The sequence below is a fragment of the Homalodisca vitripennis genome, chromosome 1, assembly GCF_021130785.1.
Source record: "Homalodisca vitripennis isolate AUS2020 chromosome 1, UT_GWSS_2.1, whole genome shotgun sequence".
Lineage (NCBI taxonomy): Eukaryota > Metazoa > Arthropoda > Insecta > Hemiptera > Cicadellidae > Homalodisca > Homalodisca vitripennis.
In genome coordinates, this window is record NC_060207.1 from 101,691,350 (window position 1) to 101,713,517 (window position 22,168).

A 22,168-nucleotide genomic window follows, 5' to 3' on the forward strand; every position below is an offset into this window, starting at 1 on the left:
ATGGATGGAAAGCATAGGCCTAGTTTGTCAACAGTAGATAATTCTGACATTTCTGCTGGTGCCAGCAGAAGCATTTTAATTTCGTCACTAAACTCTCATTCAAGTAATAAAATGTTGGCTATGAAAGACACAGATATTAAAAAGGCAGTTAACCAAGAAAAGAATGGGCTGCATAACAGAAACCAAGTGCCCTACTCTGTGCAAGGGAATTCTGTTTCCCCTAATCATTGTGAAACGATGGACTTTGAACCAGGTGGTCACTAAAATGCATAATACAAACATCAATAATGAAGAGTTTGTTGAGGTTAAGCACAAGAGACGCAAAGTTCTATATCCTAAGGCTACTAAGAACAAATCTAGTTTTTTGACAGGTCGTTCATCTGTAAATAATAAGAACTTAACTGTTGTGGAAAAAATAGACACATTTTTGTCTCCAGATTTTCAGAAAATGTTGAATGTGAAGCAGTGAGTGATTACATGAATGACATTGTGACAGGTAATTATGAAATTACCAAATTGAAGAATAGGTATCCAGGGTATAGTTCTTTTAAAGTTGGGGTTCCCCTATCCTTGTGGTCCAAAGTTTTTGATGCTGATTTCTGGCCTGTAGGTGTCTACATTAGTCGCTTTATATATCCTCGTAGGGATCACAGTTCTGTACCTAAGAATTCTTTTTTGGGACAGGGTCAAGACGCAACTATAATACAGTAAAGCCGAATAGTACTTTGACAAAGCCAGTTTTGGTTAATAAAACTGTAGGCCTAGTAAGTGAAGAATTACATTGTTTTGAAGATCGTGAGAAGCTACCTAACCAAGGGCTTACACCCAGCCATACCACTATAGATAATTGTTATCCTGCATATAAGGTTGATTCTCTGGAGGTTTCTCTGAGTGACTATAGGAGAGATATTGCCAACCTAGTACCGGTGTCCAACCAGAATAGGCCTAACTGTAATTTGTTCTACCTTAATATTCAAGGTTTGGAACACAAAATTGAAGACCTAGAAATTTTATTAAGCAATTATCAATTTGACGTGTTGTGTCTGAGTGAACATTGGTTAAGGCATCATGAAGTAAAGTTTTATATACCCGAAGACTTCACTCTGGGTAATTGTTTTTGTCGAGAGAATCGGATTAGAGGTGGTGTCATGATCATGCTGCACAACAAGATTGACTATGAACCTATCGATCTACACCAATTTTGTATTGAACTAAGTTTTGAAGCAACTGGTATCAAGTTATTAGGCTCAAGCACAATTATTGTGTCTCTTTATAGATCACCGTACGGAAATACAGACTTGTTTCTACAACAGCTTTTATTGATGCTCATATACCTGGTACGGCTTAAATGCAAACTAATTCTATGTGGTGACTTTAACTCTGAGTTTGATATTTTAACAAAGAAAGTATCAGTTACTAGCTTTTTAAACCTGTTAAGACGGTTTAATCTTTACTGCATTAATAATAAGCCTACAAGAGGAAAGGCCTGCCTTGACAACATTATAACTGACTACCTACCTCATGAGTACAACATAAATGTTTTCAAGCCAGAAGTTTCTGACCATGATGCTCTGCACCTTTGCATTTTTTCTTTTTGGCACAGCAAAGGTAATTCTGCTCGTAAAGCTGTTGACTGTCTCCCTGTGTCTTTCAGGGCAATCACTCCTCTGAAAATTCTTAACTTTAAAACCTTAATCTCTTCTGTGAATTGGGACTTTCTTTATTCCTATGTACCTGCTGAAGACTTAATTGAAATGTTTTTGTCTCATATTTTAAATATATTTGAAACTTGTTTTCCACTCATACAAGGCAGTAAAAATGGTAGAGCTCAATCAAGTAAAGATAAGTCATGGTATACACCTCAGTTAGAAGTTATGAAGAACCGCATACTTGCTTACAGAAATATATCTGACCTAACTGGAAATAATGCCATTTTCAATCAGCTGCAATTAATGAAGAGACAATACAGATGTGCTTTAAGGGAAGCAAAGAAACATAGTAATGAGAACTTTATTGAAGGGTCAACGAATAAGTGCAAGGCTGCATGGACTGTTATTAATAAAGCCCAGAAGAGGACTACTAGCTGCGGGAAAGCTCCTGACATCTCCCCTGATGACTTCAACAGCTTCTTCATCTCTTCGGTCTAAGAAATAAGTGCCAAAGTAAGTGCGTCAGTGAATAGTTCTCTTGCCTATTTAGAAAATGCCGGCAGCTTAGGCCTAAGTGCCCGCTGTGAGTTCTCTCCTGTGTCAACTGAAGATGTGCATGGGTTAATATTATCATTGAATAAATCCTCATCGAAGGATGTGTATGGCCTATCTAGTGATTTAATTAAAAAATTGAGTGAATTTATAGCTTATCCTCTGTCTTATTGTATAAATCGTTGTATAGAAGAAGGGATATTTCCTGATTGTCTTAAAATCTCAAGAGTTGTTCCTGTATATAAGAAAGGAGAGCACCATCTGCCAAATAGCTATAGGCCTATATCTTGTATCCCTGTTATAGGAAAAATATTTGAGAAAGTACTAAAAAAACAGGTATGTAAATATTTTGAAACTAATAATATTTTCTGTAATGATCAATATGGTTTTCGAACTGGCAGATCTACTACTCAAGCTGTTGATACCTTAGTAGGCCATTTATTACTAACTTTGGAAGATGCTTGTGATGCTCAAGTCACGCTTTGTGACCTGACCAAAGCTTTTGATGTGGTAAGGCATGATATATTGTTGAAGAAATTAGAGTACTATGGATTTCATGGTAAAGAACTAGCTATATTCAAATCATACTTAGAAAATCGTAGACAAATTGTACATATAGGTGATAAATCCTCTCATACTGCTTATGTAACAGCTGGCGTACCTCAGGGCTCTGTATTGGGGCCTGTACTTTTTTTGGTAATGATTAATGATCTAAGTAGTAATATTCCCTGTCACATTACTATGTATGCTGATGATACTACTTTGTTAAGTCGTAATAACTCAAATGACATAACACCCTTAGCTACATCTGTCAATAATTCATTGACACAGGCAACCTCCTGGTTTGATGCCAATGGTTTCTTTTTAAATTCTGACAAAACCAAGCACTTACATGTTACCCTTAAATTTGTAAATAATATTCCTGAGGGCTGTGATACTTCTGTGGTCTTGCTCGGATTGCATATTGATTCTAGGCTAAGTTGGAATGTACATATTGATGTTGTATGTGAATAAAAAATTAAGCAGAGTAATATATTTATTAGTTAATTTAAGAAAACATGTCACCTGAAAATGGCATATTTTGCTTATTTTGAGAGCATTATTAGATATGGCCTTGTTATCTGGGGAAATGGAACTGGTAGGAAAAAGTTTTGGTGTTACAGAAGAGAGCTCTGAGAATACTAACTTATTCTGAATCTCTAGCCCATTGTAAACCTCTTTTTGTTGAAACTGATATCCTTGCAGTAATTAATTTGTACATATTTGAAGTTTTAGTTTTAGTAAAGAAAAATATTGTTTCGTATAGATCAAGAGGTGATATACACCAATATGAGACTAGGAATGTGGATAAACTTGATCTGGTTCGATGTAGGCTTACCAAAACTGCGAGCTATCACTCTTCACTTGGCATTACAATTTTTAATAAGTTACCTGTGTCATTAAGGGGAATGCCATTTGCAAAATTTGTTACCAATTTAAGACGCTTGTTACTCAAAAACCCATTTTATAATTTAAATGAGTACCTTTTATGTAATTTTAACATAGGTTAAATAGGCCTAAGTGATAACTGTATGTACTGTTCTGACAAAATCTATTACAATTTTGTAAATTGTTGAATGATGAATAAATGACTTTATCACGAGGTCAAATACCAACTCTTGTGGAACTGCGGGTAGCTGCATTGATAACCTACTAACTTCCCTACATCCTGATAGAGGACAATCGTCTGTGCTCCATAATCCTGCTTCTGATCACAACATCATCTTCTTTGTTGCGGATATCGGACTGATGGATCTACGGGAAGTGGTCTCATATTAAAACACTTAACTAGACTTTTGAGCTTGTCTGGGGTATCCTTTTTTGTGCATTATCTTAGCCAAATTAACTGGTTAGATGTATATAGCCTAAATTTAAGTATCAATGTAAAGTTTAAAATGTTTCTTGACCTTTTTTTATGGGCCTTAAATTGTACTGCTCCAATTAAAAAATTGAAATTAAAAGCTAAAAGTTCATGTACTAGATGGTATAATGATGGTCTTGTTAAACTTAAGTCTGAGCTGGATAGGTTATATTTTATTACTCAAAATACAATTAAGGATAAGAAGGATGTAATGGCAAAATATAGAAGTCTCAAAGCAGTGTACAAACGTGAGATAAACAGAGCTAAACTTTGTCATAACAATAGTATAATAGATAGATCCAAAAATAAAAGCAAAGCTGCTTGGGGCATAATAAAAAAGTCAGCCAAAGTCAACAGCAGGCCAGTTCCCAAGTCTCATTTTCTCAGACCTGACACTTTTAATGATTTTTTTGTCTCTTCTGTGGAAGATACTTGTAAAAACATTGGTAATAGTACCTATGATTATTTTTATTATCTTGACAAGTCCTGTAACTCAGAGACTATAAATTTTAACTTTAGTTTTAAGGAAATTAACCACTTGACGGTCTCGTTATTTTGCGAAAAACATTCCATTTTGGTCATGTTTTTTTTATTGATGAAATAAGTACATTACTTTATGCCTAACCACTTTGTTTAGAAAAAGAAATTTTTTTTTACATCTAACATGTGTTTTTGGATTTTTTAAAACCCCTATAAGGATTAACCCGAGATATCTCGGCAATGGTAGTAAACATATATACATAAGTAATTTTAGCTCATATAATTGGGTACTCGATTCTTGTGATAGCAATCAATAATATATATTATTAAAGCCAAGTTTAAATTATATATTAGAATATTATATATATAATTTCATATACATCAATATATTTTACTATAAATTACTTTCAACTCGTAAGCTTTTACTTTTACATTCTACATTATTTGAGTATACATAGATTGAATATATATATACAGGGTGATTCGGTTAGTGTTACCGGCACTTTCTGAGCTGATTGTACTATAAAAAATAAAGAAAAAAGTTCATATAAACATGGGTCCGGAAATGCTTCCTTACTGGGTTATGGCCAATTGAAGATTTCACCAAAAATTGTGTGCAGGAGGTCAAATGATGATTTGCCGCGTGTTTATGAAGAGATATTTATAGGCGAATGCAACTTTTTCTAACGGATTTTTAGATGAGAAATTGAATAAAGTTCATCTCATAGCTGTATCTCATTTAGTTTTTTTGTTATACTACAAAAAACAGAAATAAAATAATTTTGAAAACACTTTTTTAAGGTTTAACGGACAATTATTTTGTTAAATAGGCATTGAAGACCCACATTTTTACAAAGAAACTTGCAGAAAATTTAATTCTGAATAAAATTATGTGCCACACGGCTATTAACAGCGAAGTATTAGTTTCTGGAATTTAATTTTACAACAAACATTCTACCAAGCAAGAAATTCCAAAGCAAAGGAAAACCGCATTTTAATGACATAGAGTAGCCTACACATAACATTTATTAGGATGCAATTTAAATTAAGTTTTAAATAAATTATTGTTTTTCATCTAAAGCTTATGATACTACGTACCACTTTCATAACAGGTGTTCAAAAATCAGTCCTTGTACTTCAATACACTTAGCAGCTCGCTTTCTGATTGATCGAGTTATCCTCCGCAACGCTGCACGATTGTTTTTGATTTGTGCGGCAGCATCTTCAATTCGATTTATTAACTCTTCACGTGTATTTACTTTTTCCTGGTACACCAGGTTCTTCATCCAACCCCATATACAGAAATCTAATGGAGTTAGATCTGGTGATCTTGGTGGCCAAGTGTGTGGTCCACCGCGACCAATCCACCGCCCGGGAAACTGCTCGTTTAAGTGCATTGTTACATTATGGGAAAAGTGGGCAGGGGCACCATCATGTTGATAAATAATATTGCACCTTGCTGCTAATGGAACATCTTCTAATAATAGTGGTAGTTGTTCTGTAAGGAATTCTAGGTACATGCGGGAATTTAGATGTCCTCGGAGAATGAATGGTCCTATTAATCGATCATGAATGAGTCCACACCATACATTTACACTAAATCTGTGTTGAAAGTTGCGCACGATTGTACTATGTGGATTTCCCTCTGCCCAAGTGTGTTCATTGTGAAGGTTGTTGACGCCATCTCGGGTAAATTGAGCTTCATCAGTGAATAAAATGGTTCTATGATGTTGACGGTTTCTAATTAACCAGTTGCAAAATTCCAATCGAAGAGGAGGATCTGTTGGTTGAATACTTTGAACTTGTTGTTTATGGTAAGGGAACATGCTATTTTTGCGCAAAGTTCTCCATACTTCAGACTGAGACACTGCGAATCGCCTAGAAAGACGCCGTGTACTGACACCAGGACTGCGTTCAGTAGCCATGATTATAGCCTCTTCCATATCTACATTATTCTGGGCAGGGCAATCCCGATAATTATTAATACTAGGAAGTTTACCTGTTACTCTTAGGGTACGAAATGATCCACTGATCGTTTTTGGGTTTGGAACTCTGCGATTAGGAAATCGTCTTCGGTATTCTGCAGTAGCAGCGGTTGCATTTCCGTCACAAACGCCTAAGACAAATACCATGTCGGCATATTCTTCCGTTGTAAATAACAAAGGCATTGCAATTGTGATAGTAAGTTACTTTAAAATACACTTCACTAACAAACGAGTAGTAAATTAATTGTATTAAATTGCACTCATTAAACTAGTACAGAATTGGTAACAAATAATTTGGATTCCTCAATAAATTGCAGTGTATTGTTGAACAGCTGATTTGTGATACCAACTTATATAAACATAATTTACCTTCTGTAAAGCTAATGTGACAAAGATATGTAGGTACATGATGTAACCATTTGGATAGTCCTAAAAAGTAATAGTATTATTGTTTTTTAGTTGAGCATTAATCTATTAAAATCGTATTTACAATTGTATGCTAATCAATTATTTGTGTACCTTATATCATTACATTACGGTGTTTATTTACTAAATACGTATTTCTTGCTTGGTAGATTGTTTGTTGTAAAATTAAATTCCAGAAACTAATACTTCGCTGTTAATAGCCGTGTGGCACATAATTTTATTCAGAATTAAATTTTCTGCAAGTTTCTTTGTAAAAATGTGGGTCTTCAATGCCTATTTAACAAAATAATTGTCCGTTAAACCTTAAAAAAGTGTTTTCAAAATTATTTTATTTCTGTTTTTTGTAGTATAACAAAAAAACTAAATGATATACAGCTATGAGATGAACTTTATTCAATTTCTCATCTAAAAATCCGTTAGAAAAAGTTGCATTCGCCTATAAATATCTCTTCATAAACACGTGGCAAATCATCATTTGACCTCCTGCACACAATTTTTGGTGAAATCTTCAATTGGCCATAACCCAGTAAGGAAGCATTTCCGGACCCATGTTTATATGAACTTTTTTCTTTATTTTTTATAGTACAATCAGCTCAGAAAGTGCCGGTAACACTAACCGAATCACCCTGTATATATATATATATATATATATATATATATATATATATAATTATATTTATATATATATTCTTTTTATATACATATATACTAAAACAATATCTGTAAATGTAAAAGCTTGCACATAAATAAAGCAATTCTAACACACATATAAATATAAAGTAAATTTATATTTCGTATGCTATATTATGTATATACCAAACATTTATACTATTATACATAATTGATAAATTATTTTTGTGAAAACAATACGGGGAGAAAAAAATAAATTTAGGTAAACAATGGATTATATATTGAGAAAACGCAGAAAAATGAAATCATTGACACGGCTACTTCACAAACATGAAAAGGTCAAAACTTAGTCTATAACAGGTAGCAATGAAAAAGTTATATGTCAACGACGGTATGGTATACCCGAAAACATGGAGTTACACATAAGGCAACGTTGCAGTCTGGGCAATGGTATCTGGATTCCCTGCGGATCTTCTTACCCCGTGCGTCCCGCACTCTGCTGCAAATCACACACTGACGAGTCGGGTGGTCCTTCCCTGCCATGGCTGGAATGTATTTAGGGAAATGACATTTCGCCTTCATGTCTTCACTCAAGTGGATTTCCATTGTTCTTTTGATGACTTCCAATCTGAACATAAGGGGGCTAAGCTGGCCCTCACACTTTTTGTAAAGAACATACGCGTTCCACATACACAGGTCAATAAGATGAAAAAAACACTTTTTTATAGTACTTTTTTCCTCTTTTCCTAGTGGAAGCGTAGGTGAATATGTGCTGGTCTACACGATCCACTCCACCCATTGTGTCATTATAGGCTACCACAACGTTAGGCCTTTTGGTTGTAACGCCCCTTTTCACCACATTCACCATATTTGCTGAGTGAATGGTGGAAAGAAGGGCAACAATCTTCTTGTCTTGCCAAGCAAGGATATTTAATTTCCCTTTTTAGTAAGACTACATCTCCTTTTTTCAGTTTTTTCTTCTTCAGCTCCTTTTTCTTCATTTGCTTAGGGACATCTTTTCTTGACAGTTTTATTGTACCGTAGGTATCAGTCTTATTACTAATAAGAATGTCCGCTAGTTGAGGCGAAGTGTAAAAGTTATCTGTTGTCACACAGTAACCTTTCCCCAACAAGTCATTGCACAAGTTTAAAACTACTTGTGTAGATTTTGGTAGTTTTTTGAAGTCAGCAGCTGTCATACCTCCTGGTACCTGTGCATGGCAGTCCTCATGCCCCTTACCAGTGTAAATTGAAAGGTCACACACATATCCACTTTTTGCTTCACATAGCATATAACTCTTTATACCAAAGCAAGCTCGCTTTAGTGGTATGAACTGTTTCCAGGACAAATGACCTTTGAACAACAATAAACTCTCATCAACTGTGACATCTCTTTCAGGTGTAACGCTATGTTTGAATATTGCCCTAAGTTTCTCCAAAACCGGCCAAATTTTATTCAACTTAGGGTTTGGGTGGGTTCTTGGGTTGTATTCATTGTTATTTGTAAAATGCAGATATTGTTTTATTTGCTTGAATCTACGATAAGGCATAGATTGTAAAAAGAATGGAGTTGTTATCAACAGATTTTTTGACCAATATTGTTCCATTTCAGGTTTTACCAAAACCTCCTAGCAGCTAAAAACTAGAGCTAAAAATACTCTGAGTTCACTCACCGACAGCTCAGAAAAAGGTTTGGCTCTTTGATTTGTCTGAGCGTATTCAGCTGCATACCGGTTGGTTTCGTTACATATCAGCTGACAGAGTTCATTCTGTACATAGTTTTCGAAGAATTCAAGCACATCATTGTCTTTATCGAAAGGTCCAACATTTATACTTGGTATAGCTGTAAAAGGAAATCATGGAGGGGCTGCCGGAGAGTTAGATGTACTTATTTCTGTCCACACTCGTGCATTGTTCAAGTCCACAGACGAATCTGAATCGGAGTCACTCTCTGTTTCTGTGTCAGAACCACTACTCTCACTGCCACTTTCTTCCAACTGTTCATTTTCAGAAACATGATCATCGTCACTGTTCATTTTAAAACTGTTCGAGAGAAGAGACCAATAAATGAAATACGCTTATAATGACGCACGAACAGGTTATGTTGTTCACAGCCACGTACCACAGTCACAGAGTGATGCAGGCGAGCCAGTGGCGCTGCGCAGTAGACAGACAATCAACAAAACGCAATACACCCGGGAGGTGCTGCAGTCTCACGACAATTCAGTAAATTACATTTACAAGGTCATGCACGAGTCTATTCGATTTAATCCATTTTGTATCAACAATTAAACTGGGGCCCAAGATAACTCGGGTTAGTCCGTAACTGCACAAATTATGTAAACGAGTATACTCGGGTTAAACCGTTAAGTGGTTAAGGTGGAGGAAACCTATGGAGCTATTCTTAGCCTAAGCAATAGCACATGTTTGGTATCAATGCACATGTACTAAAAGCTGCTGCCGAACATATTTGTGAGGTCTTGACTTACTTGTTTAATGAATGTATTAATAGTGGAACTTATCCTGATATATTTAAGATTAGTAAGGTTATTCCTGTTCATAAGAAAGGTCCTATGGACAAGCATTGCAACTATAGACCTATTTCTATTATTCCAGCTGTGTCGAAGGTCTATGAGCAGTTGGTACATGGGCAGATTGTAGCTTATTTAGAGTCAAATAAGTTGTTCAGTGACTGTCAGTTTGGTTTCCGTACTAATCGCAGTACCATAAAAGCGGTACAGGCTCTTGTAAGTGCTTGTTTTGATGGCCTTGAACAAAAAAATTTTGTTAATTTTAGAAGTTATGACCTTTCAAAGGCCTTTGATACTGTTGAACATAGTATTCTAGTCAATAAACTGAAATTTTATGGTTTTAATCAATTAGTTTTAGATTTTTTTAACTCTTATCTGACAAATAGGTCACAATGTGTATATTTAAATGGCTCATATTCAGTAACTAAACCTGTTAACTTTGGAGTGCCGCAAGGCTCAATACTGTTGCCAACATTATTTATTCTTTATATAAATGACCTCCCAGGAAATCTAAATGACAGCTGTGTAAATACTTATCTCTTTGCAGATGACTTGGGGCTATTGGTTAGTGCTGAATCAGCCTTGGACAGTGTAAATAAACTTAGCGATAAGAATTCTACTGTCTTGGATTGGTGTTCTGCAAATAAACTTTGCATAAACATTGGAAAAGTTCAAGACCTACCTCTTAATTTGTACAGTAAAAGTAGCGAAAATAGTATTAAGTTTCTTGGAATATATGTTCAGTCGAATCTCAAGTGGCATGATCATATTAACTATATAGCCTCTCGAGTTGCTAAAGGTGTTTTCTTAATTAGGGCATTAAAGGGCACAATTTCAACTGATTATTTATTGTTTGTATACTATGCTTATGTTCATAGCTTTATCACTTATGGAATCACCTTATGGGGCAATACACAGTATGCAACAAAACTTTTTATTCTGCAAAAAAGGGCTGTTAGATTGATTGCTGGTGTATCTAACAGAGATCACTGTAAAGCTTGGTTTGCAAAGTTTAATATTTTAACCCTGCCATCCATTTATGTATTAAGTGTTTTGATGTATGTTAAAGATAACTTGAATGACCTTGTTAGCCTTAGTGATAACCATAACTATTTTACGAGAAATAGGAATGATCTGTTGCTGATGAAGTGTAAATACACAAGCACGCAAAGTAGCTTTAGGTATCTGGGAATCAAATTGTACAATGCTTTACCTGAACATATAAAAAATTATGTAGGCCTAGGTTTGAAACCTCCATAAAAACATGTTGCTTAAGAAGTGTATATATAGTGTAAATGAATTTTACAATGGTAGTAATAGTATGCTTCTTTAACTAGTTTCACATGTTATAACTTGTTGACGTTATTATACACTATTGTAGTGTCCTGACAATAAATGATTTGATTTGAATAATTTGTTAGCGAGCTACAGTAAAAACTGTTTCATTTCTTGCAAAAACTGCTAGTGGCGATAAAATGTCATTGTTGCACTTGGCGTAAGGGTTAAATAACAGTATTACAGTTGTCTATTTCGTTTGAAAATAGGCTAGATAATCGGAAATTTTTGACCAGGAAATCCGGGAATTTGAAAAGAGGTTTTGAGTGGCCGTCCTTTGGTTTGCTGGATTAAGATGGCGCTAGGAATGAAAGAAGTAGCTGTAGGTGTCTTTGTGAACATCGAAGGGGCTTTGACAACACAATCATTCAGGTGACTGTCAATGCAGTCTATTTATGGTCAGATTTGTAACTGGATATGGGCCTTGCTCACAGATAGGGTGGTTACTATCACTCTTATGGTGGCATCAGTGCAAGGACTATGAGGGGTTGTCCCCAGGGCGGCGTCCTTTATCCCCTCCTGTGGAACCTAGTTATGGATGATCCTTGCATCTTTTAATAGTAGTGAGTCTTCACATAGGGGGTATGCAGATACATGCAGATACCATTGTAATTTTTATGAGTGGCAAATTTAACACAGCAGTCACAGAACTGACCAATGCAGCTTTGAACATGGTGGGAAATGGGTATGATAGCATGAACCTTAGTGTCAGTCCCAGCAAGGCTGTCGTAGTTGCCTTTACAAGAAAATATCATATAGAGGGTATTGGCCCATTCTTACCCAAAGGTTCTTCCATTGAGTTAAATTCTGAAGTCAAGTACTTAGGTCTAATCCTTGATAGGCGTCTGAATAGTGGGATCCTTCCTGGAAAGGTGGAAAGGGTTATTGCCAGAGGGGAATGGTCCTTGATGCAATGCAGACGTGTAATAGGCAGGTCTTGGAGACAAGCAGAGACTTCTTTATTAGCTTTATGTTTCCGGGGTTAGACCTGCATTAATGTTAGGGGCTGTTGTCTGTTGGCAAAAAACGGACGTCAGGTTTTGTGTCTAAGTAGATGACATGGTCAACTGATGAAGCATCTTTACAGAGTTTGTAATTTGCGGGAGGATCTGCTCTGTAGATTGAGTGATGGGCAAAAGGAAACTGCTGAACACCTTCCATTTTATTTCAAGAAACTAAAATTTTGACAATAAGACAGTTTTTTTTTAAATTTTCTTTTAATTCACATGTATAAAAATGTGTATGATCTGTTTGAAAGAACTCAACACACCTATAACACATGTTATTCTAGATCTACAGGAATCATACCTCTGTAATGTTTTTTCAAACACCAGCTCACACTATCTAGCTCACATGCTTTTTATAAATATCAGTAAACAGTTTTTAAATTAAATATTAACATTTATTTTTAAAAGAAAAGTTAACCAGTGGTTTTTATCATTGTCTATTGAGGATGCAGAGGCAGTGCTATCTACGAACTTGGAGTGGAAGTCTGACCTGAGTATAGCCACCCCTCCTTCACATCATCATTCATTATCACTAGTTCAGGTTCAGTTCTAAAGATTACATTAGAAAATATAGAAATATGGTTCTACATTGTACTTGGAATTAATTTTAAAGAGTTCTGATCAATTTTGATTTTTTCAGGAACTAAGTAGAGTTTATCTTGTATCTTTTTTTAATTTGAATAAAAACATAAATTTCTATTTATATGTGGCTTTTATTTATTCTGGTTCGGTAAAAAACTGGGCAGGTCCATGGACTTAACTTGTTTTTTGCCATTCTGTTTTGTACTTCTGACTTTAAGTACGAGTTTTGAGAATAAACAATAAAATAATGAAGGTTTTGTTAATTTAAACCAATGCAAAACAACAATTACTATGCAGAATTATTATATTATTATAGTTATTACCCAATGTTAAGGATTTATTAAACATTAAAAAAGTTCTTCTGTAAAATTACTCAAAATGGACTTCTTTTCGTTAGCCCTTCATATGTAAAAGAAGCATCAGTGACTTGATATTTGACCTTTTGCAGAGTTTACAGCAGATGGGTAACTCACGTGCACGCGCTGTCTATGAAGCCAACCTCCCTGACAACTTTCGTCGGCCTCAGACAGACACGGCACTGGAAGCATTCGTCAGAGCTAAATATGAGGCCAAGAAGTACATTGCTCGTGAGTGGGTGCCACCTCCTCTCCCAAAGGTAATCCTATCAGATCAAGTATATTTACGTTTTTGTTTTCCCATATCATTGTTTTTATCTCAAGTATTTTCTAATAATATACAAATTAGTCATGTAAGAACTCAGGGTGTCTAAAAGTCGTTGATTTCAATAAGGGGTCACTGAAAAGTCACAGTTTGTGACTTAAAGTCACCAAATTGCTCCGTTTAAACTATTAGTTTTCTATGATAACTAGTGATGTGTTAAAACCAAATTTCGAATCCATTGAATTCTCAACAATTTGGGAAACGATTGACAGGACTCTAAAAACGGATCTGCGTGGAGACTTACCTCGTCATTAATTATCAGCTGATCGGCAGAACACAAATCATTGATTGATAAAACCTTTTTTGTTGTGTTTTGTTGTTTGAAAAATTGTAAATAGATAATCTCATCAATGAATTATCTGAGGTTAGAAAATAATATTTTACTTCCAGTTAGTATCTGGTATAATTATGTTCATGCATCACTGCGAGTCTTCCTCATCTATCCTAAAAATTATATAAATTTTGTAAATATTTTATTTGTAATTTTGTATAAATGGCATACATTGCCGTAAGTTTGCTGCATATATTCACAAACAACAGCTGATTGGCATTACACAAATTATTGATTGCAAATGCAATGAAAACCCGCAGATTTATTTCTTAATAAGTACGTTATGCAAGTTTTGTAAATATTTTGCTTCAGTTTTATAGGAATGACAATGCATCACTGTGAGTTTGCTGTGTATATTTGCGGACGGCAGCTGATCAGTATTACACAATTACATTACAGTAAGAATGTTCAATTCAGTTCCATTTCACCTTCCACTGAGTAGCTCAAAACGAACTCTTTACATCATTTCAACATCAGGGGTCAAATCTGTCACAGCATTAGACTTCAAACACTGAGTGGGAGGTTAAATGGAGGTTAAAATTTGTATTGAATCAACTCTTCCCAGCAAATTACAGATTGTGAAAATATGATTTTGCTGTATTTTTAGTATGAAAAACTGTTGATAGATATCTTAATAAATAACCTAGTTTTGTAAATATTTTACTTGCAGTTTTGTATGTATGGCATTGAGCGCCATAAGTTTTGATGTATATATTCGCGGACGGCTGATTGGTGGTTAGCGAAATACTAATTGTTATAATGTGTTGCTGTACTTTGTGTATGAAAAAAGGTAGATAGATTAACAAATTAAATCATTATCGTACTTTTGTCAATAATGTTTTGTTTTTAATTCACTATTGTCTTGATTTTTTACAAGTTATAAAGTAAAATTTCTTGGGTAATTGAACACTAACACAAAGTAAAATAAAATTATTGTTGTAAAATAGTGATTCTTTAATCTATACATATACTTCCTATTTAATTTAGCTAAGTATGCCATCAAATATTTCTTTGTAAAGCATTAGGTTTTTGTACATTTCTTTTGTAATGGATGTTAAAAGTTTCATCAAAGGTTACCAATCTTTTTGTTCCAAAGTTCATTGAATCGCCAAAAGTCACTGATACCCATTATACATCAACAATAGACACCCTGAAACTGCAAATTATCTATAATCTTTTTGTGTTAAGATTTAACATGAGTACTGGACATCCAAGCTGAAATAGTTCTGTTATGTTAGACGAACATCAACCAAGTTACTGGTTTTTGGGATATAGTAGTGTAGCAGAAGTGTTGTGCTCTTTTGATCTCTAAAGTTGTAGATTTGTGTAGGAAGTAAAGCACACTAAAAAACTTGTAAAATATTTTGTTTATTTACAATAATTATTTTAAATATTTTGTAATTTTTTGTGGTATTTTTCAGGTAAATTGGGACAAAGAATTAGACGAAGAGGCAGAAAGAGCAAAAAAGAAGAAACGTGAATCGAAGCTTTCAACAACAGTAAGTTTTAACTCTTTGATATTGGTAATGTGAGTCAAAGAAATATTTAGTAACTATATTAGTTTATTGTAATCCAAGCTGTTGTGCTTACTTTTGTTAGTTCACTAAGAAAAATTAAATTCATGTTCAAAATATGGTGAAATTGACATTTCTTGTTCTTATTCTCACCTATTCTAAAATTTGTTCACAAGTAGTAATCATGCAATGAGCCATCTAAATAAAATTAATAATGGATCTAGTGTTTCTTGAATCAGTAGTGTAACTAAGGGAGGGTAGAGGATGATTCATTTATTAAAGTAGATTTATTTTCCAGACAGTCTAACTTGGGTAATTCAAACATATTTAATTCAAAACTGGATAATCTGAACTTTTATTCTGTCCATTGACATTCCTTCACAATTAATGGTCCAATGAGCTTTGAACCATCCCTGTATTTTCTTTATCTTTAAAGAATTCTATTGTTCAAACTTTTCCGATTCACACCATGTGAAAACATTGCTAATACAAAATTTAAATCTTAATGTATTATAGCTCTCTAAAAATGTATAGTTAAAAGTACATTAACAATAGCACTATTTACGTGCTTGATTCTCTATAAATAAAAAATATTTTAATATTTTAGAACATTTATCGCTGGAGTTGGTACGAGGGCCATCCAGAAAGTAGTACCCGTTTGTGAAATAAAGACACAGAAGTAAATATTAACAAATATAAAAATTTTTATTGAAAAGAGCATACCTTAAACTACTTCTCCACATAATCTCCAAGCAAATTTAAGCATTTGTCATAACGTGTGACGAGATTTTGTATTCCAGCGTCATATTCCTCCGCCGCCAGCCGATTGAAATACGTAGTCACGCCTTCTTTAAGTTCTTCATCGCTGTCAAATCTTTTTCCCGCCAAAAACTCTTTAAGTTTTGTAAAGAGATGAAAATCTGAAGGGGCCAAGTCCGGGCTATACGGTGGATGGTCGAAAATTTCCCAATTGAATTGCTGCAGAAGTTGTTGTGTTATCCCCGCTGCATGAGGCCTGGCATTGTCATGGAGGAGAATGACGCCATCAGACAATAGACCTCTCCGTCGATTTTGTATTGCCCGCCGTAATTTCTTTAATGTTTCACAATACGCATTAGCGTTAATAGTGTCTCCACGGGCCATAAAATCAATAAGCAGTACACCACGTCGATCCCAGAAAATGGTTGCCATAAGTTTCCTGGTGGACAGAACAGTCTTGAATTTTTTTGGTTTCTTTGGTGAATGAGTATGATGCCACTCCATTGACTGTCGTTTACTCTCAGGTGAAGCATAACAAACCCACGTTTCATCACCAGTAACTATGCGATTCAAGAACGTGTCTGCTTCATCAGAATAACGTTCCAAAAATGTGAATGCAGCAGCCATACGCTTGGTTTTGTGCTCATCTGTAAGCATGCGAGGGACCCACCTTGCACAAATTTTTGAATAATGCAGATGGTCTTTGACAATTTCATGAACAATTGTTCGAAAAACATTAGGGAAATGTTCACAGATGTCATCAATTGTGACGCGCCGATCGTTCCTCACGAATTCGTCTACTGACCTCAGCAGTTGATCTGTAATGACAGATGGTCTCCCTGAACGCTCATCGTCGTGTGTGTTCCCCCTCCCCAAGTTGAAATTACGACACCAGCACCGAACAGATGACTCTTCCATCACATTGTCTCCATACACTTCCTTTAATTGGCGATGAATATCACAAGGTCGAACGTTTCTTACGTTGAGAAATTTTATTGCAGCCCTCACTTCACAACTGGCGGCGTTTTCAATTTTTTTAAACATTATGAACTGCCACAGAAACAACACAGGCAATGCTAGTGTCACGGAACTTGTAACAGAGAAGGGCGATCTGAACTTGACCGGCGGCTACTCGCGTCGTCAGCGCCTCACGCGGCGGAAACGGATACTACTTTCCGGATGGCCCTCGTACATTAGTTCAAAGTAATCAGTCCACTGAACTTCATCTAGCATAGATTTTGTGAACTGTTTCAAAGGGAGTCTTGGAGTCAAATTCCGACCAGCGTAAGTTTTAGGATATTTTTTAAGGTAGATGAGTACTTACCTAATCGTTGAAATCTAAAAACAACATGAAAACTAATGGGTACTCCTCAGAGAATTTAGACACAATAAATGTAAACAAATTGAATAGTGGTTAAATTAATTAAACACGTGGTTGTGTTGTCATAAAACAATGTTTACCAAAAACAGTTTATTACATCGGACAGGTTCTTTCAATTAATATTTCACAACTAATTATATACTTTATAGACTTCCAAGATGGGATTTCACTACTTTAAAGAGCAGTGGGGTGTAGTCCGGAAGGGTTTTTTGAAATAAGAATAGGCTTATATTCATCCCAGGGACCGTAAGACTGTTGAATATTTTACACATGAAAGCAAAATAAACAAACAAAGGCACTTTTGCATTTATATTATTATTAGGATGTAATCCCAATACTAAAAGTTGATTAATAATTTGATTCAAGTGAATTAATACAGTGCTATATGGCCACAGAAAATAAACAAAATGTATAAGGTGATAATGTTTATGCATTTTAAAACAATTGTATAGGACATTTCTACAAATCTGTGACTATATTTTGGTTTCAAGCCAACTGTTTCTCTAAATCTAGCTATTGAGTCTAGTGTGCCAAATCAATATCTGTTCCTGTGTAGCCTGTGACGAGTTCAGGCCGAAAAGTGTTGGACAGTGTAATACCTCAGCCTCTCCCCAAGCCCTCGACCAGTCCTAAGCCACAGCGGACTTCACAGCCTGTCACAGCCACTGCAGCAGTGTCACAACCTTCTGCTGATCTTCTGGGGCTGGGTGAGTAGGAGCAATCAATTATTGTTAGGGAAATGAATGTTAAATAAAATGGAGTTGATAACATGGAGGTTGTAATACCCACACAACAATGAATTGGCTAAATGTTAGCGAAGTCTATTACTTTGGGGGCTGGATAAATTTTACTTCTGTCAGCATGTCTGCACGATACAGTATGTCAAAAATTAGTTGAGGTGTAGACTTGAAATTTGTCATGAAGTTTCATTTGTATGTAGACAATATCTAGTTTGATGATGATGTATATGTCCATGAGATGTGGCTGGCCGTTAGCGAAGCCTCTCACTCAGGGATATCTCAAGATCACATTGAGGTATATACTTTAAATTTTAGATTAAACACCATCTGCTTATATAAAAGTTTCAATTTGATGGTGTTGCATATACTTCCATGGGATTAGCTGAGCATTAGTGAAGCCTAACTATACAGTTTGATTTATTTATTTATTTCTTACGGTAAACCATTATAAAAAATAACCAAGCAGTACATCGTTGAGGTAACACCCATTACCTCAAAATATTCTTGCATCTTATATTTTAGCAATGTGAAATAAAATAATTTTCTAATACAGCTGCAGGAGATTGTAGAAAAAGGTAGATGTGTTGTTTCATTCAACAGTAATCTTAATTTGCTGGGGTTAGAAAGTGATATTATGTTTTCTAGTTCCCCTTGGTAGAAAACATTAATACATTGTTTTGAAATTATTGGAATCTAATGTATGTGTATGTGTTTTTTTTAATAAAACTTTATTTTGAACATATATTTAATACAATATAAATTATCATCTAAAGCAATCTGGAAATGAATCCTCCTTTGCATGAATAGCTTATTTTTCTGTTATGGACGTCTATTACCATTCTTGCTTGAATTACAGTTTTGGTCATCATTGTCTTTGTTTTTATTGTAAAATCTAATTTATAATAATTTTTCCTACCCTAAATTTAACGGTACGATATTTGTAAAAAAAGTATCCAATCTTATTTTCTAGTAATCAAGGAAATGACTGGAGCGAATTACATGCTGGAATATAGATACAGTCAACTTAGTGTGCATGCGCAGGCCGGTTACATGACCTCAACATCATGTCAGCAAGATGCAGGAAGTTACTCATCAAACACTTTACTGAATGCTCAGCACGTTTTTATTTTGTACAGTATGAAAGAACATGTAGAACAGTGATATTTTACAAAAGGTATAGAAAATTGCCACACTCAGTGGACAGTGAACCTCGTTGTGGAAGACCCTAAAGAGTTGAAATAATGATAAAGTCATCAATTATGTTTAAGTTTTAGGGATGGAGGATCAATTTATTACTAATTATAGGCAGATATCAAGTAGTTCAGTTCATTCAATTTTAACAGAAGATTTAGCCTTGTGCAGAGTTGCTCAACAGATTTTTCAAAGAACTAGGCAGCAAAACAAAGCAGTTGTGGCTTTAAATTGCTCAGGACATGCTATACTGAAACAGGATGAAACTAATATTTTCAAAACAATCATAACAGGTGATAAATTTGTGAGTGGATTGGTATGGGCCAGAAACCAAAGTGCAGTCTTCATAGTGGAAGCAAGCAACATAATCCCAGCTGAAGAAAGCATGTGAAGTCCAAAGCAAAATCAAGATCAAGCTGACTGTTAGAGAATAGTTCTTTATGATTACATATCCCAGGGTTAGGCTACCACTAAAGAGTACTATTTAGAAGTTATATGTCACCTATGCGATGAAGTGCGGTATAATGCCCTGTTTTGAGGACCAAAACTTCTTGGCAGTTTCTTTAGAACAATGCTTCACAAATTCTTCCCACCTTGTTCAATACTTCTTGGGTAGGCTATATCGTTTGTCCAAATGATCATTTCTTCAAAACATACAGGAATAAATTGGGAGTTTTGTTCTTGCAGATAAAAACTTGCAGACCTCGAATTATAATAATCAGTTGATTTATTTATTGAATACTTACCTAAAATTAAGTACTTTGTTTACAAAAGTAAATAAACATTAAAGACATAAAATTATTGTTAAATAAAGTAGTTATGCATGTAGTATAAAGAGTCAGTACCTGACCAAATGACGGTACATTTTCAATTCTTTGCTGCAACATGAACTTAAACAATTAAAGTGATTATATTAAGTTTTATATGCAGCGTTACTCAAAATTATCATTTTAGGTCAAATGGTTTGTCACAAACATATAAACATCATAAGTTGTAAAATCTTATGGGAATTTTAAAATTATTTTTTAAACATATCAGCTAACTGAATTTGAAATTTGTATTGTTTGAATTTTATTAAAAACTTGACCATTTATTAAAGAGTGGTTGTTAGAATAGCCTTATATTTTCTCTTTGTGGTTATATAAAATTTGTTATATTAATTGATTTGTTAGTCTTTCTTCTTTTATCCACCCAATTTCTTCATCCTTTCCGAGCGTAATTTCCTTTCCTCCTCCGGAACCACTCTTCCTATTTGTTGTTTGTTTCTTTTCAGCTGTAGTGTAGAGTATTTGTCATTCAATATCTTCAATGTGTTTGTCTTGTGTTTTAAATCCTCTACTGTAATTTGTAACTCTCTCATATCTTCTTTTAATTCTGTGATCCATTTAATGTCACTTTTACTATACCACAGTTTTTCTACTATTTTCCTGCTAATTCTATTTTCAGGTGTTCTTAACAAATGCCCCAGGAATGATATTCGTTTCTTTTTAATTATACTTGTAATGGGTTCTATATTTTTGTAGACTGTTTCATTGGAAGCTAGTCTCCAAACTCCGTCTACTTGATAGTTTTTGTTTAACCTGTTGGATCCCGTAGCCGCACAGTTGCGACTGAGGCAAGTGTGCAGTCGTGGCCCGTTGCCGTACTGTTGCGGCCGCACGCAGAGCGTTTTATTTTTGCGTTTTCTTCAACTCAATTCGCTAAATTAAATGACGTTCAATATACCGGGTTACTCGGGAGAACACTGGCTTTCTCGTGAGGTATATTTTGTTTCGCGCTACGATACTTGGCAACCTGTTTTTACTCTAAACGTCGAGGCGTTTCAGCCGGTTGCTGTTGTTTGTACACAATAATTATGGCTTCGCGTAAGCATGAGTTGTTTGATCAAGATATTAATGAATTATTGGGCAGTGAGTTTAGTGAACTATCTGATAGTGACGACGAAAGTGATGTGGATATTTTCAGTCGTGTAAGAAGTGGTGATTTTATTTTTAGTGAACTAGTTCGTGATGCAGACTTCAACCACGATTTAGGTTATCTCGATGAACCAGGACCATCAGGTGATACTGTTTATTCTAATAATCGTCCAAATAAGCCTACTTTGGATAGTGTTGACTTGGTAATAAACGAGGTAGTTCAAAATTATAATCCCAGAAATGACTTTACTGGTAATGAAGGAACTGAATGTAGGCCTAACCCCAAACGTAGAAAGCTACCTTGTGTGTACACCCATGTATGATGGAATACCATACTTATAGGAACTTTTAGGCCTAAATCATACTCTGGACCATGTAAATAAAGTTTTGTTCTAATATTATTTATTTAGTTTGTTTATCCTAGTCTTATTGATTTATAAAAAATAAACTTACACTTGGAATCAAAATATATATATATATATATATATATAAAAAAATTATATATAAATTTAAATATGTATATTTGAATTTAGAAATATCAATAATATGAAATAAATAAACATAAAAATAAAACTTAT

General features: G+C 34.7%; 1 protein-coding gene across 1 annotated transcript in view; it reads left to right on the forward strand.

Annotated features, from left to right (window-relative positions):
* Positions 1–22,168, forward strand: part of LOC124367919 (stromal membrane-associated protein 1-like) — a 78,514-nt gene that overhangs the window by 21,073 nt on the left and 35,273 nt on the right. The window contains exons 3-5 of the mRNA XM_046825128.1: positions 13,526–13,693; positions 15,511–15,588; positions 18,300–18,450. Of these exons, the coding sequence (XP_046681084.1) occupies positions 13,526–13,693; positions 15,511–15,588; positions 18,300–18,450 (397 nt within the window). The remainder of the gene's footprint in view (positions 1–13,525; positions 13,694–15,510; positions 15,589–18,299; positions 18,451–22,168) is intronic.